This window comes from Pseudoliparis swirei, chromosome 11 (genome assembly GCF_029220125.1).
Source record: "Pseudoliparis swirei isolate HS2019 ecotype Mariana Trench chromosome 11, NWPU_hadal_v1, whole genome shotgun sequence".
Taxonomy (NCBI): Eukaryota; Metazoa; Chordata; class Actinopteri; order Perciformes; family Liparidae; genus Pseudoliparis; species Pseudoliparis swirei.
The window spans coordinates 21,780,978-21,796,611 of NC_079398.1; the positions used below are offsets into that span (position 1 = coordinate 21,780,978).

Consider the following 15,634-nt stretch of genomic DNA (forward strand, 5'->3'; position numbering starts at 1 on the left):
TACAAGACTTACAGGGTTCGTACAGTCATGGAAAACCTGGAAAAGTCATGGAATTTTAAAATGGTCATTTCCAGGCCTGGAAAAGTCATGGAAAAAAACAAATCATAAAAGTTTTGGAAAAATCATGGAAATGTTGGTATATTCACATGTTCATTTACACCGAGTTTGAAATAATTAATATAAACAGATGGATTTGCACATAAAGAATAAACATTTATATAAGTGTTTAAAGGAATAAACATGAATAGACATGTTTATTCTTTTAATCGAACTATTGTCTCATTCATTTGTTTCATTTCAGGTAAACTGTATGCTTTGGAATTCTCATTTTTTGAATACAAAATCCTCTAAATTGTTCATTCTCCGAGATTTCAGTTTGGTCGTGGAAATTTGGTTTAAAGTCATGGAAATCCATTGGTCAAAATGTGTAAGAACCCTGATCTTATCAAACTGAATTCGGTATTGTCATCTTTCTATCACCGGGCTGCTGTGTGTGTGACGCGGGCCTCGTCAGGCAGCAGCTCGGACACCTCAGGGCGGATGTGTCCGGTCGGACCTCCGCGGATGGATGTCGGCTGCCGGGGGCCGAAGCTGAGCCGTTAGCCGGATTTTCGGACGCAAACGGGTACGATTCCACACTCGCACGTCGTCATTCATCAATGGGCGACGAATCCAAAACGCACATACACCCGTTTAGAAATGTAATACCTGTGCGTCTTGTTAATTAACTCGATAATTTTGGGGTTGAGAAAGTCAACCGAAGCTAACTGCTCGTGCTGCTAGCAGCGGTCCAGGGAGTGTCCCACCTGACCGCGACGGACACCCGCCGCTAAAGGAGGATTTTAAACAACAGTCGAAGCCGTCAAAACATGCAATTTGCACCTTTTTTAAACTGCTCAATAACGGAGATTATTACACATATTTCATGATTATTGCTGGTGATTATTGAGGCTGTGTGGATCCCGATGGGCAGCTCTAATTGGGATAATTAAGGCTTTATTCTCGTTTCGGATTAAAGCTAATTGGACTACAAACCAGATGTTTTCTCATTCAATTATAGTTAATCTGTCGGGAGAGATTGCCACGTGAGGGTGCAGCCACACCCATGCTGTGCATTACGAAAACCGCCAACAGACAAGCTGCAGATTATTGGTATTACTTCGTTTTTTTCGGGGATTATACATTGCTAATAATGTAAAATAAATGTCTGAAACCTCATTTATTTGGTAAATGAGGCTTTAGGGTATAGATTGAGTTGTAGTCTCACTAGATGGCACCAGATTACAGATTCAATTCTTTTAGACTTTTTTTGTTTGCATTTTGTCAGGATTTGTTTTGTTAAGCATGCTGTTTTAAATTGAGCACTTTGAATATAATTTGATATAAATAGGAGAGAAGTCTGGGAATAAGCTGACTCCTTGTTTTTCTATGGATGACCTATTGTTCCTGTCTGATTCAAGATTCAAGATTCAAGATGTTTTATTTGTCACATACACACACACACAGGTGTGTGCATGAAAGTGGCAATGCAATGCAGGAAAATATGTGCAAGGGCAACAAGTACACACACAATAAAAAAAACAACACATATTTACAGTGTGGTGTGTGTGTGTGTGTGTGTAGAGGGGGCAGGGTGTGGGTCTATGTGGGGGTCCTGAGGTGTCCTGTTCACAGTCCTGATGGCCTGAGGAGAAACTCCGTCTCAGTCTCTCTCTGTCTCTCTGTTCTTGGGCGCGCGCCTGACCGCAGCAGCTGAAACAGTCTGTTGAAACAGTCTGTTGTTGGGGATCTGATCTGGCTCCTGTCTGGCCTGGTGCACAAGTCCGGTGTGTAAGTGGGTACACAGGGTGAGTGGTCAGCAAATATCTCGCGTTCCGCACTCCTCTGCTCTCTGAACCTGTCCTTGCCACGAGCAGTTGGATGCTTCCCCTGTGATCGCTCCCTGTCAGACGCCTCAAGGACTCAGAGTAAGGACTAGTTGATCCTTTGAAGGATCCTCTGGGAAGCTGCCTGAGGTGGCTGAGGTTAGCTGTGTTTCCTTTCCTGCCCAGTGTTTCTGTGTTGTTTTGTCATGTCAGATCCTCGGTGATGGATCCACTAGGCGTTACCCCTCAGCCACCTCCCCATACAGTCCCTAGTCCAGTAGTCGACGGTGTTGAGACCAGGCTGAATATCATGTTGGAGAGGAAGCTCAGCATAGCTATTTATTATATTACATTCTTATATTGTCAATTCATCAAACAAATAATTGTGTTTGTTAATTAAGCATGGACAAAAAGAGTATATCATTTTTAAACTGCAACCCATCTGATATCTTCAAGTTGCTTTTGTGACTGACAAACAATTAATTACCCAGATATATTTAATTTAAAATAATCTAGAATTCTGAAAAGTAGAACACCTACCCATTTTAGTGAATATTTAGTGACTGATAACATTTAGATTTTCAAGAAATATTTAATTATTTTGTTTTATATAATTTATTCATAAAATATATTGCCTCACATGTTTTATGTGGGCGACATAGCTGACTGCCTGTTTATATTGGAGGTAAAACAATTTGTTGATTGACAGCAAATTTAATCTGCAAAAATTAAGATCACCAGTCAATTTCTTTAAAGCTAAAATGCTAAGAAAATATAATTCCAGCTGCCCAAATGTCAATATTTGTTAGTTTCTCTGTGTAATCTTTCAGTTTCAGACATAAGTCTTTTGTCATCTTGGCCTCTGTGAATTGTGATAGGCATTAAAAAATATATATATTTTCTGACAATTTATAGACAAAACAAATGATTAGTTCATTATAAAATAATGTTAAAAGTCGTTATTTGCATCCCTACTTAGTTTGTTGATTTAGGAATGAATTAAATATACAAGTTATGTCGTAATTTTAGAATAAAGAAACTCACTACATCTGCACCTTTTTATTAAAACATAACCACCACGTACAATCAGGCAGCACAAAGTCACACTGATGAAAAAAGATGATCGCTTTCTGTGTTTTAATGTGGAATAGATGTCTTTAGTGACATTGATTTGAATCAGAAAAATAATCTGCTAATTACTACTTAATTACATTTATTTTGATTTCATATCTTTATAGACTAATAGTTTGTGTTTCTGACAGCAAGTCACATTACAAAAACAATCTGACGACGTCACTTTGAGATCTGTAAGCTAATATTACTAACCATAGACTTCATTAAAAGAAAAATTAAAACAAATTGTCATTTGCAGCCCTAAATTAAACTGAATTCTCTACCTTGATGACAGACTGATGACACACTGATGACACGGCAGTTTGCATATCGGCCCAGGATTCGACGAGCTTCCAGAACGTTGGCGTGCTCATCTTTACCTTGTTTGGAGGTGTTCATTTGTCCCTCCTGGACCTGCAGACCGCTGCTGTGTGGTCGTGTTGCGTCGCCTCTGCTCCTGCAGCCTTCCTGCATTTCGGTCTGAAAAAGACTCCCAGCAGCAGACGGCGTCTGACTGAGCTGGTGACATCACTTTTCTCCTCCATTGTCCTCCTTTGCTTTTAAGGAGGCAGTTATTTCATTTGTTTGCCTGCCTGCTGGTTGTCTCCTTAATATTCCTTTAGTGAGCGATGAGGGCTCCTCCTCTCTTCCCACTACCTCCCCCTCTCTCTTCTATCTACCTCCCACACATGTGATGCTGCCCTGGCATTTGCATAAAAGGGTGCAAAGACTGCAGAGGTTCATTATTTAAAAAAGGAAACCTCAATTGCGTATAAATCTCTCGCATCAGAAATCTTGCATTTTTAAGAGTTTTTCCAAACTTTATGTCATTTTGGGAGTTTTATTTACAGGCTCTTAAGCCACAACCATGAGCTGTAGATGTTGTTGTCCTGGTTCATGTTTGGTTGCTGAAGCTTTATGAGTGTTGCATTATTCGGTAAAAGTAATACCCCCCCCCCCCTGAAGGCTGAGTCTCACTTTGTTGTGATGCTGAAATGCATACTCTTACAACATCTCTTATCAGCCTTTAACCCTCCTGTTACCTTTAGGGTCAATTTGACCCCATTCAATGTTTAATGTCGGTGTTCTTTGGGGTCAATTTGACCCCAGGCTGTTTTTCACTATGTCAAACATATAAGGAATATCAACTTTTTTATATATTTAAAGGGCTATTTAGGTAGTCAACAAACAAACAAAGTACCTCACACTTAAACTTGGGAAACAATATTAATTCTAATAATTTTCTGGAGGTTTTAATTGCTGGGGTCAAATTGACCCCGAGGGTAAAATATGTTAGTAAATGTGAAGGTAACAGGAGGGTTAAGCTGAAGGCTTTTAAACGTAAATCCTGCAGCGTTTGCTTTCATTTTGGAAAAAAAGATGACCACACAGAAATAGAAGGGAATGAGAGTAAAAATAAATAAATGCCCCAGCCGTGCAGTTGGATGATAAGAGCTGATAAAGGAGAGTTAATCCTCGCTCTGTGACGGGGCCACAGCACCAGGCGGGGCCCGAATGCAATCCGCTGGCTTTTGCTTACGGTGTGCTGCATTACAGAGCATCACCTGGGTCTTTTGTGCTCACCCACAATGAAACCGCATCCGATTGAGTCAACCGGTCCCCCCCCCCCCTCCCTGTTTGGAAAATGTTTACATGCCGGCCTGTGTTTTTGTTTCCTCTTTTGGCATTGAACATTTTTTTTTTATCAGGACTTTAACCCTCCTGTTACCTTCAAATGTACTAACATCTTTGACCCTTTTTGACCACAGCAATTAAAACCTCCAGAAAATGTTTAGAATTAATATTGTTTCCCAAGTTTAAGTGTGAGGTACTTTGTTTGTTTGTTGACTACCTAAATAGCCTTTTAAATAAATTAAAAAGTTGATATTTCTTATTTGTTTTACACAGTGAAAAACAGCCTGGGGTCAAATTGACCCCAAAGAACACCGATGCGTACAAGTTGTGTACAGGACAGTGAAAACATATCATGTGAATGTTATGTTTTCCCAATTGTCCCCAATAAATTAGGAAGTCGTGAAATATGAAGCAAAAATAATGTCAATCATTTTTTTAGAGACATCAAACATTGAATGGGGTCAAATTTACCCCAAAGGTAAGAGGAGGGTTAAATACTCTTTGATTGAGCATTCCTTTCCACTCCAAACCTCCGCATCATGTATGCATGGGCACACCGCGAGGAGACGCGATGGGAATAATGACTGTCGAGTTTATTTTGAGAAGCCATCCAAGAGCTGCATGTGCAGGCTTTAGGACCCAGTTCCTCAGTCTGGGCCTAAACCACACTCCCTCCTGCAGAAGCCAGAGCTGACACTAGCACAGTGCAGTGCTGCCGCTCAGCTGATGCACTCGCAGCAGACCCACGCTTCATGGTTCCCCCCCCCCCTCCCTCTGTCTTTGCCGCTTTCCTCCGGTCCATCCACCAGGGCGGAGGTGGATCGTCCACCGTCTGCCCCTCGGAAACTTTCCGACGGAGCCCAAAAAGCTCCCGGTCGGCTTTTCCTCTGACGAGAGAAGAGGGACGGAGACTTGAGCGCCGAGGCGCTGCTGGATCAGGAGAGGGATGGTGTGATTCTATTGGGGGAAAGAGAGGAAGTGAGACGCTCCGGTAGCATCAGACCATCATCTAACCCCCCCTCACACACACCTCTCCCAGACCCCCTGGGGGGGCAGACCAGGAGACATGTCACAGACGAGGAGGAGCACGTACACCCGGGTGAGTGTGTACACGGCGTGTGTCCATCCCAGTGAGGTGAATGAACGGACCGGGCGGCGCTGTTGAAGTTGGTCCCGATCGTCGGGCCATTGTTTTCTGCTCAATTAGTTTCACTCTGCCGGCGGCTCCCTGTCGATTCCTGCTTTTTGAAGAGAAGGGTTTCTAATCCATCGCAGCGCTGCGTTCCTCCGTCCGAGTCGTCGCCTCTCTGTTCGGCTCGGACGCCGCTCCGGATTCAACGTCGCCGCCGCGCCGTCGCGATTCAGACCTCTGTGACGACTCCGCTCTCTAAAGCAGGAGATGACAGGAGACGGCAGGACCGTCGGGCTTTTTGTTATCACAAGACGCCGGACGCACAATCGGCGCAGGACTTCCTGTTTGTTGTCACGGCGGGATTAGGGTGGACCCAAATGCACGACTCGGGAGACGGATAATTCAAATAAAGATTCTTTACTGAAAGCGTCGTCAAGATCGGAACAGACAGAATAATCAAACTGTGGAACGCTCGAGGGCTCGGTCAGAAAAACACAAGACAACCTGGCAGAGGACAAGTGGAAGTGAGGGAGCTAAATAGTGAGGGACTAACGAGGGGATGGGCTGCAGGTGAGAAGGGCGTGAGGACCAGGTGAAGGTGATGAGGGACTAACGAGGGAGTGACCAGAGGCAGGTGAGAAGGGCGTGAGGACCAGGTGAAGGTGATGAGGGACTAACGAGGTGATCAGAGGCAGGTGAAGAGAGTTGGACTGACGAGATGGGAAGCAGGATCTGGAATGACGTGATAGTTAGAGACGGGATGAACACCACTAATACAAGAAGGAAGGCGTGGAGCTAAACTGCTACAGTTTGTTATCCGTCTCCGAGTCAGACGGCTTTCCTGTCACCGGGAGGGACGACATCAGCGCTCGCGCCGTACCTTTCAGACGCTCGTTTCTTCATTCAGATCTCTTTACTTGTCAAGCAGAGTCGTTCACTTTGTCATTCGGCCTGCGTAACGTGGGGCCGATCTATTAGAATCGTGTACGTGACGGCGTTTCAGTCGTTGGCTTCCGGTCTGATACTCGGAGCCGGGTGTTACAGAGCTGCACACGAGCCTGAGTCACTCGGTGCGTTTACATGATGGTATAATTCGAATCTTGCTTTAGTCGGACTATGCTATCTTTTGGGGGATCTGCTGTTATCCCAATATACATGGCAGTGAGTAATTCGAATCATTGGCCGAAAGCATGTCATATCCGATACGATAGGCGGCGCTGTTTTCATTACAACTCGTGGTGATACAGCCATTTCCGCTTGACCTCTTCACCACAACCAACAACTACAACATCAACATTTCGAGAAAGATGGCGAACAGAGAGCAAGGCGAAGCTACATCCCTCTACTATTCTTGCATGATGTTAATAGTGACATTATCGTCTCTTTCGACTCTTTCGACTTCCGGGTCACGATATGGGAGGGAGGGGGGAGGAGGGCGGCGGGATCTCAAGCGTGCGCAAAGACGCAAAGTCCAGTTCCTAATCCAATTCACCGTTACATGCCGCAATAGTCGAATTAACAACCGGATCGGATCGAGTTATCCAGGGGTGTTAATCGGATCGCAGTCGGACCGCACATAGTCGAACAAAGGTGTTTACATGAAACGGATAATTCGATTTCAGTCCGACTAAGCCAGTTATTGGAATGCATGTAAACACGGTCACTGTTTCTCTTCTCTTCTTTTAGTCATTAATGTCAGCGTGAGCTCGCGTGCTTAAAGAGTAGAGTGTCGCTAAATAATTCAGCGCGTCGTCTCCTCCTTCAGCGCGTGGCCAACGGGTCGGAGCAACAACACGGCACCGAGGGCTTCGGTCCCGCTGGCCGGGGCACGGCAGCCCGTTGGAAACGCCTCTTTGTTTGAGGGCGGCATTCAGAAACTGCGGGTCAGTGGGCAGCAGGTCCGTCTTTCAATCAGGGGGTTGGAGGTTCAATCCCCGCCCTAGTCGATGTGTCCTTGAGCAAGACACTTCACCCTGAGTTGCTCCCTGTAGCTGCGTCTACGGCGTTTGATTGCAACAGGATTGTAAATCGCTTTGGATACAAAGCGTCAGCTAAATGACATGTAATAATAATATAATAATTTAAAAAAACAAAGGTTGTTTGATTGCAGATTGTTGTCGGGTGCATTTGAGTCTCACCAAAGCACCGTAAACCAAAGATCCGCTATGAATCTGGAGGGATTTGATGGATTTAAGTCGAATAAAAGATCGTATGACTGCGAGGTGGACGTTTGACTCAAGGACGTGTTTGCTGCACAGAACCAGTTCAAATTTTTTTTTCCTTTTTTCATGAAATTATAGGCCTAGTTAATTAGGGCTTCATGTCATGGTAATTCATGGTGGTTTGTATAGTGACAGTGACAAAGAAAGAAATCTGTTAATTAACCTCTGTTACCTTTAGGGTCAATGTTTAATGTCGGTGTTCTTTCGGGTCAATTTGACCCCAGGCTGTTTTTCACTGTGTCAAACATAAGAAATATCAACTTTTTTATATATTTAAAGGGCTATTTAGGTAGTCAACAAACAAACATAAAGTACCTCACACTTAAACTTGGGAGACAATATTAATTCTAATAATTTTTTGGAGGTTTTAATAGCTGGGATCAAATTGACCCCGAGGGTAAAATATGTCAGTAAATATAAAGGTAACAGGAGGTTAAACATTGAATGGGGTCAAATTGACCCTAAGGCAACAGGAGGGTTAAGTGATGTCTGGGTGTCGACGTCAGCACCAAGAAAGTGGAGAAGAACCAGAAGAAGACCTGCTGGTCTTTTCTTCTCCTTCATTTTGTCTTTTTATTCAGTTGCAAACAAAATATTTGTGTACAGTTAAGATATCGTAATAGAGAAATGAACTGACATTTGTAGCTCTGAGAAGATAACCAGTTCAGGCTAATATAAGATAAGATAATTCTTTATAGTCGAGTTAGTTTGCATTGTGGAGCTGAGAATATAAATTAGTGACGATTAGGTGCCCCAGTGTTGATATTTAGTAAATCCGTTGTCCAACATCTGTGGTTGAGAAATGTAAATTGTTCAAAATGCCCCATAAGAAGTGACACCATGTGAAAGCTTATGTTTAAAGTTTAAAGAGCACCGGAACAAAACACCCTCTATGGGACCACATTCCAACCTGTACACACTTACATTAAATACCCTCAATTTGTGTAATATGGCCAGCTGAGTGTTCACCGGCCTGCAGGTTTAACTACCACATGTTACAGTTTGGTGTATTTTGTGTTTGTTGGAACACATGTTGAAGCAGGAAGTCCAATGTTTATCCCTGTGTAAGATTGGCTTTAATTATTGTTTATTGTGCCCTGAAATGAACTGATATTAGGTGATTGCAGATATATATTAGTGACGTGTAAATGGCGTTCAATAAGTATGAAGAAATTAAAGCGGAGCAGTGTTAAAAGATATGTTTTATGTAGTCAGTCGTGGAAGAAGTAATAGTAATACTACAAATAAATACTCTCACAAGTACATTTTTAACTGGTTCGGAAATGTAATATCTCAATTGAATGTTGATGCCTCTATATGACCGATATAAGTGAACCAGGACGGAGTGGGGCAGACTGTCAGAGCCTGCTGCAGTAAACAGAGATTGTCTAAAGAGAATCTGGTGCTCGAAGATATCATCAATACGAGACATAAATATATATAGATATGAATGTCTTGTATGGATAATCTGAACATGCAAATGTAACTGAAGTCCACCAGAACACACCAACAAGTTTATTGTCAATAAACTACTTTGAAATGCTCACAATTCTTTAAAAAAAAATATATATACATATATATACAGGTTCCTTATCAAATGTACTTGTTTTTATTATGAAACAAATAGTATTAATATTCAAATGATTACAGAATCGCGGGTACACCATATTCAAAACAATTGATATCGTTATCAGCCTCAAAGATGTTATTCATAGGAACTAAATGAGTTATTGAAGTTTATGTTTTGACTGTTTTCGTCCTAGTTAATAAAAGGTATTCAAAGGTCTCAGGACAAAAATGTCTATTAATAAGTTGTCAACAAGTTAAGCTGAATTGCTAAAAGTAGAGTCTGAAATAGAAATGCTCGTATCATCAATCATGATCACGGAAACCTTCTGTGGAAGAGACAAATTATAATATTAAAAATAGTTTAGAAGACCTTCATGTTGCTGCTGTCGGCCTGTTTTGGTTCACCTTTAGTGTGTGTGTGTGTGTGTGTGTGTGTGTGTGTGTGTGTGTGTGTGTGTGTGTGTGTGTGTGTGTGTGTGTGTGTGTGTGTGTGTGTGTGTGTGTGTGTGTGTGTGTGTGTGTGTGTGTGTGTGTGTGGCTCCTTTCTGTTCTGCTGACTCACCATCACTTCTAGGGCATCTCACTGTAAATTGGGTTATGCAGGATTGTTGGATTCATAACATATTTTACATGATTTAGTTTGTTCCCCACATATCTTCATCACGTCGCCATGGATTTGTGCGTTTTTGGAGCGTGACATTTAGAAAGTGCAAGAGGAGACACGACTGCTTTTTGTTCACTCGTTTCCCCTCCGCAGCTCCGCTGACGTGGTCCTGTAAACGATCCTATTGATGCGGAGTTATTATACCGTATGTGTCATAGAGTCATTCTGCAGGTCCATGATGTACCCGATGAAGCGGAGATTGAACCTTCAGCCAGACCTTGAAAGCTTTACCTTACGCTTGAGGGTCATTTCCTTGTGGTGATGGCGATAATCACAACACGGAGGTGACGATGACTAATTTTACTCTAGGTTTCAGATTGGGGTCAAATTGTGCTTCAGAGAGAAATTGAATGCCACAAACAGTTTGATACGCTGTTAAAATGTATAATATACAGTGTTTCCCCTAGGTTTACAGCTTCAGGGGGGGGGGGGACTACGGTTCGTACGGTCATGGAAAACCTGGAAAAGTCATGGAATTTTAAAATGCTCATTTCCATGCCTGGAAAAGTCATGGAAAAAAAATTAAATCATAAAAGTTTTGAAAAAGTCATGGAAATTTGTTATAATCACATGTTCATTTACGCCAAGTTTGAAATAATAACAAATTTTTTTTTAAAGAAAGCCGCTCAAAATGTAAGCCGGCGTACGCTCTCGATACGCAAGATTTTCTAAAATGTTCATGTTTATACCGAGATTTCAGTTTGGTCATGGAAATTTGGTTTAAAGTCATGGAAAAGTCCTGGAAATCCATCGGTCAACATGTGTAAGAACCCTGGGACTAGTGCCGCTGCTAGCCATGTTGGTGCCCTAAGCTTAACTCCTTAAGCGACAGAAATGTCATGCTGTTGTGTAGATACGATCAATAACAGACGGCTGTTTAGTTTAATAAAAGAACAAAGACGTCTTTAAGAAAAGGGACCTTAAATTACTTCTGCTGTAATCTGGCGCTATAGAGAAAATTACAGGGTGGCAGGCGGAGATTTCAGGGGGGCGGGCCGCCACCCTGGTAGAATGGTGGGGGAAACACTGATATATACATTAAGTAAACTTTCTGGCATCTGTTCTTGTAGAAGCCGATATAGCCGAGCTGTCCTTTTTCAAGAGGTCCTAACTCTTTTAAAGTGCAGGATAAAAGGCCGTGATACACCATGGTTCAGTTCAGATTTATCCAAGATGCTAGATGAGCGGAATGTGGCTTGGGCCAAGGCAAGGGGTTCTGGTCTGGAGTCAGATTGGCTGCTTTTTAGGCAACTGCGCAATGCTTGTACAGTTGCAATTAAAAAAGCTAAAGCTGAGCATTTTTTAAGTGAAACGTCAAACAACCTCAACAATCCAAGACTGTTTTGGAGGACAATAAAATCTTTATCTGGAAGTAGAAATGGTATTGAGCTTCCCGCTTGCATTGTCAAGGACTCTAATGACATCTCTGACAAAGCCATCATGCTGGACTGTTTTAATGAGCACTTCATTGCCTCTGGTTCCCTGTTTGACACTCTAAACCATCCACATGAGAAATCCTCTGCTTGTTTGGGTCGCCAGGAAACTGTTGGTGAGTCTTTCAGTTTTAAGCCTGTTACTGTTACTGAAGTGCACAAAGCCCTTAAACTTTTAGACACAAGAAAACCGGCAGGTCCGGATAACCTAGAACCATATTTTTTAAAGTTAGCTGCTGATTTTATTGCACCCCCTTTAACATATATTTTTAATCTTTCCTTACTTTCAAACGAAATTCCCCTTATATGGAAGTCTGCCTTTGTTCTCCCCCTGTTAAAAGGAGGAGACCCCACACTTTTAAATAATTACAGGCCTATCTCCAAACTGTCTGTTTTAGCTAAAACACTAGAATCCCTTGTGAGTGAGCAACTTAAGGAGTTTTTAATCATAAACAATATTTTATCTGTCTATCAATCAGGTTTTAGAAAAAAACATAGTACAACCACAGCAGCGTTAAAGGTAGTAAATGATTTTATTGAATCTTTGGACAATAAACAACACTGTGCAGCCCTTTTTATTGATTTGTCCAAGGCTTTCGACACTGTCGATCATGCAGTAATGAAGCAGAGACTTCTTACTATTGGACTGTCAAAACATACTGTCTGTTGGTTTGAAAATTATTTATCAAACCGATCACAGTGTGTACAGGCTGAAGGCATCACCTCGAGTTCTCTTGATATAATAAAAGGTGTGCCACAGGGTTCAGTCCTTGGACCACTTTTATTCACAATTTATATTAACAGTATCGGTCAAAATGTGCCAAATGCCAATTTTCACTTTTATGCAGACGATACTGTCATTTACTGCTCTGCTCCTACACAGCATCAGGCTCTCTTACACTTACAAACAGCCTTCGATACTGTGCAACACTCTTTTAATGAGTTGAAATTATTGTTGAATCCTGATAAAACGAAGTTGATGATGTTTACAAACTCAAAAAGAAAGCCATTAAACCTTCCAGCTATGATTTCATTTCAGGGCAAAGTGATTGAGTCTGTATCATCATATAAATACCTGGGATTCTTGATTGATGACTCTCTCTCTTTTAAACCTCATATTCAGCAACTTGTTAAGAAGTTGAAAGTGAGGCTGGGTTTCTATTTCCGAAATAAGTCTTGCTTTTCTTTTAATGCTAAAAAGAGACTTGTTGCTGCTACTTTTATGCCTGTGATTGATTATGGTGATGTCTTATATATGCATGCATCTTCTCAATGTATCCACTCCTTAGATACTGTCTACCATGGAGCATTGAGGTTCATCACTAACCTTAAGGCTCTGACTCACCATTGCTCCCTGTATGCGAGGGTTGGTTGGACTCCTCTGTCCATCCGGAGACAAAATCATTGGCATGTCCTTATTTATAAGGCTATTCTCCACGTACTTCCATCGTATCTTTGGACGCTAATTCAGCTGAAAAACCCTGGAAGCTACCATCTTCGCTCTGTGACCTCTGCTCAAGGCCTCCTCTTGCTCTCCGTCCCTCACGTCCGTTTGGAAATGGGGAAAAGAGGTTTTAAGTTTGCTGCTCCTGCGGCTTGGAATGTGCTACAGACAGACCTGGGTCTCCGGGAACCGGTCTCCTTAGGCGTTTTTAAAAATAGATTGAAAATATTGGAGGGAAATTCATCTAGCTGTCGATGTTTTATATGACGGAGGTATGTGCTCCTGTGTGAGCTGGGTTGTGTTGGCTTGAGTCTTAGTTTTGGTTTTATTCATGCTGTGATTTAGTTTTTCGTTTTATATATTGTCTGTCACTGTTTTATGTTGTATTGTATGGAACTTTGTGTGACGTGCTGCTGCTGCTGTCTTGGCCAGGACACTCTTGTAAAGGAGATTTTTAATCTCAATGAGGCATTTCCTGGTTAAATAAATTTAAAATAAAATTAAAATAAACTCAAGTTGGATGTCATCTTTTTGTTTGGAAATCATAAAGACTGACGGAAAGTTGCAAGCACAGCACACGAAACACCAATAAATGTCACTGTGATAGATTCGAAGACTCGAATCTATCGACCGAGACTTCACGGTAATAAATGAAGACAGAACTAGAACGGTCACTCGGTAGAGCGCATACCTTCGCATATCACAAGATTGGGCATTGAATTATGAACATTTTGGCATTAGTTGCATGCCAATTGGATATAAATTGACCGCGCTATGCTAAAAAAGAAGATTTTGACCTTTTCATGGCCTTGACCTTGACCTTTGACCCGATCGATCCCAAAATCTAATCAAATGGTCCCCGGATAATAACCAATCATCCCACCAAACTTCATGCGATTCGGTTTAATTCTTTTTGACTTATGCGAATAACACGCACGCATACAAATACACGCCGATCAAAACATTACCTTCCGCATTTTCAATGCGAAGGGAATTAGAGTCCTTTTCTCATAAACTTCTATACAATCAGGTTTATTTTTGCAACCAGAGGAATTAAAGAGAATAAAAGTCAAGCCTCTTGCATCGGCCTCCCCTTTCGGAACTAGCGGCTGTCGCATACAGCGCCCCTGTTTTAACAGTGTGTGTTTCCCCGGTCCCGCCTCAGACCACCAGCAGCGGCAGCAGCAGGATGAGCTCGGACGGCGGCGGGCGGCCCGTCAGAGTGGGCTCCCTGGTGGAGGTGATCGGGAAGGGGCAGCGCGGCACCGTGGCCTACATCGGCAACACGCTCTTCGCCTCGGGGAAATGGGTGGGGGTCATCCTGGACGAGGCCACGGGCAAGAACGACGGCACCGTGCAGGGCAAGCGCTACTTCACCTGCGAGGAGAACCGTGGGATATTTGTGAGACAATCGCAGGTAACGACCGACATTTCTACGATACTTTTCTGTCATGTCTAGTTCCAGAGATCTAAAGCGGAGGATGACGTCACTGTCTCCATCATCTCGCACAACAACCCCCCTCTATCTGTTGTTTAGGTTTTTACTCCTGATTTTACTTTCATTTGACGCAGTGGGTTTGTGTGGGCTTCGATATCTTCTTCTGCCGTCCGCACGACGCCAGCTTTTGTTCTACTGCTCCAGGCTGCGTGTTTGGGTGTTTTTACTTTTACTGCTAAATGCCCCTCCATACGACATATTTAATGAACTCCTGTAACTTTCTCACGTAAAAACAGTAAACACAAACTCAATCGGCTAATGTTAAAGGTTCCTTTGCTGTGTTTTGTTGTTAAAATATTTGTACACTCAGCACCAAAACTCAATGTTTGTCTCCTCGAGGATGGAGTACAGCGTAGAATGCACCGTCAGCAGTATTTCAAATCCTGCATTGTGATTCAGGCTTCTTCTTCCCACTATTTGCTGGTACAGTGCAGCGTCTTTGGTGCATTTTACTACCTGTGGTATGATGTGCAGATATTGACAGCAGTGAGTCCTTGTGTGTGTGTGTGTGTGTGTTTTTGTTTGTGTGTGTGTGCACAAGACAAACAACACAGGGTAAAACCTGCTACTAGAGGTCTACATCTCCACAGGGCACCTTATAAACTTCCTAGACACATCAGGCCTCACGCAAGAACATCTCTTTTCCGACTATATCTGGATTAAAACACAGATTAGCACTTCAGTGGCACTTAAATAGCTCTTATTATGGTACTTTTGTAGTTCGACTATGTTGAGGAAATGTTACTTTCTGTATTCTTGTTGTTCTTCGTTTGTACTCTAGGTTGATGCACTTATTGTAAGTCGCTTTGGATAAAAGCGTCTGCTAAATGACACGTGATGTAATGTAATTTCATACTTTAGTCCTAAACCAAATTTAAAGTAGTTTTCTTCCGCGAGGTTTGGTTGTACAATGTTACCTGCTGTGACCCAGATGTCAGGTACAGACACACAAACACACCGGTCAGCAGCTCTGCACTGCAGGTGTAAAGATCACCATGGAGATGGGAAGAAAAAAAAACCCGACCCACTTGCTTGATTAGAACGAACATCAATGCTTTC

At 42.4% G+C, this 15,634-nt stretch overlaps 1 protein-coding gene across 4 annotated transcripts in view; it reads left to right on the forward strand.

Moving 5' to 3' along the window:
* The first annotated feature begins 66 nt into the window (after nt 1-66).
* dctn1b (dynactin 1b) overlaps nt 67-15,634 on the forward strand; it is a 45,615-nt gene continuing 30,047 nt past the window's right edge. For 2 of the 4 annotated variants that reach the window (XM_056426961.1, XM_056426963.1), the window contains exons 1-2: nt 67-1,152; nt 14,243-14,494. In XM_056426961.1, the coding sequence (XP_056282936.1) occupies nt 14,267-14,494 (228 nt within the window). In that variant the 5' untranslated portion in view covers nt 67-1,152; nt 14,243-14,266. The remainder of the gene's footprint in view (nt 1,153-14,242; nt 14,495-15,634) is intronic. The other 2 variants (XM_056426960.1, XM_056426959.1) reach the window with 2 other exon arrangements.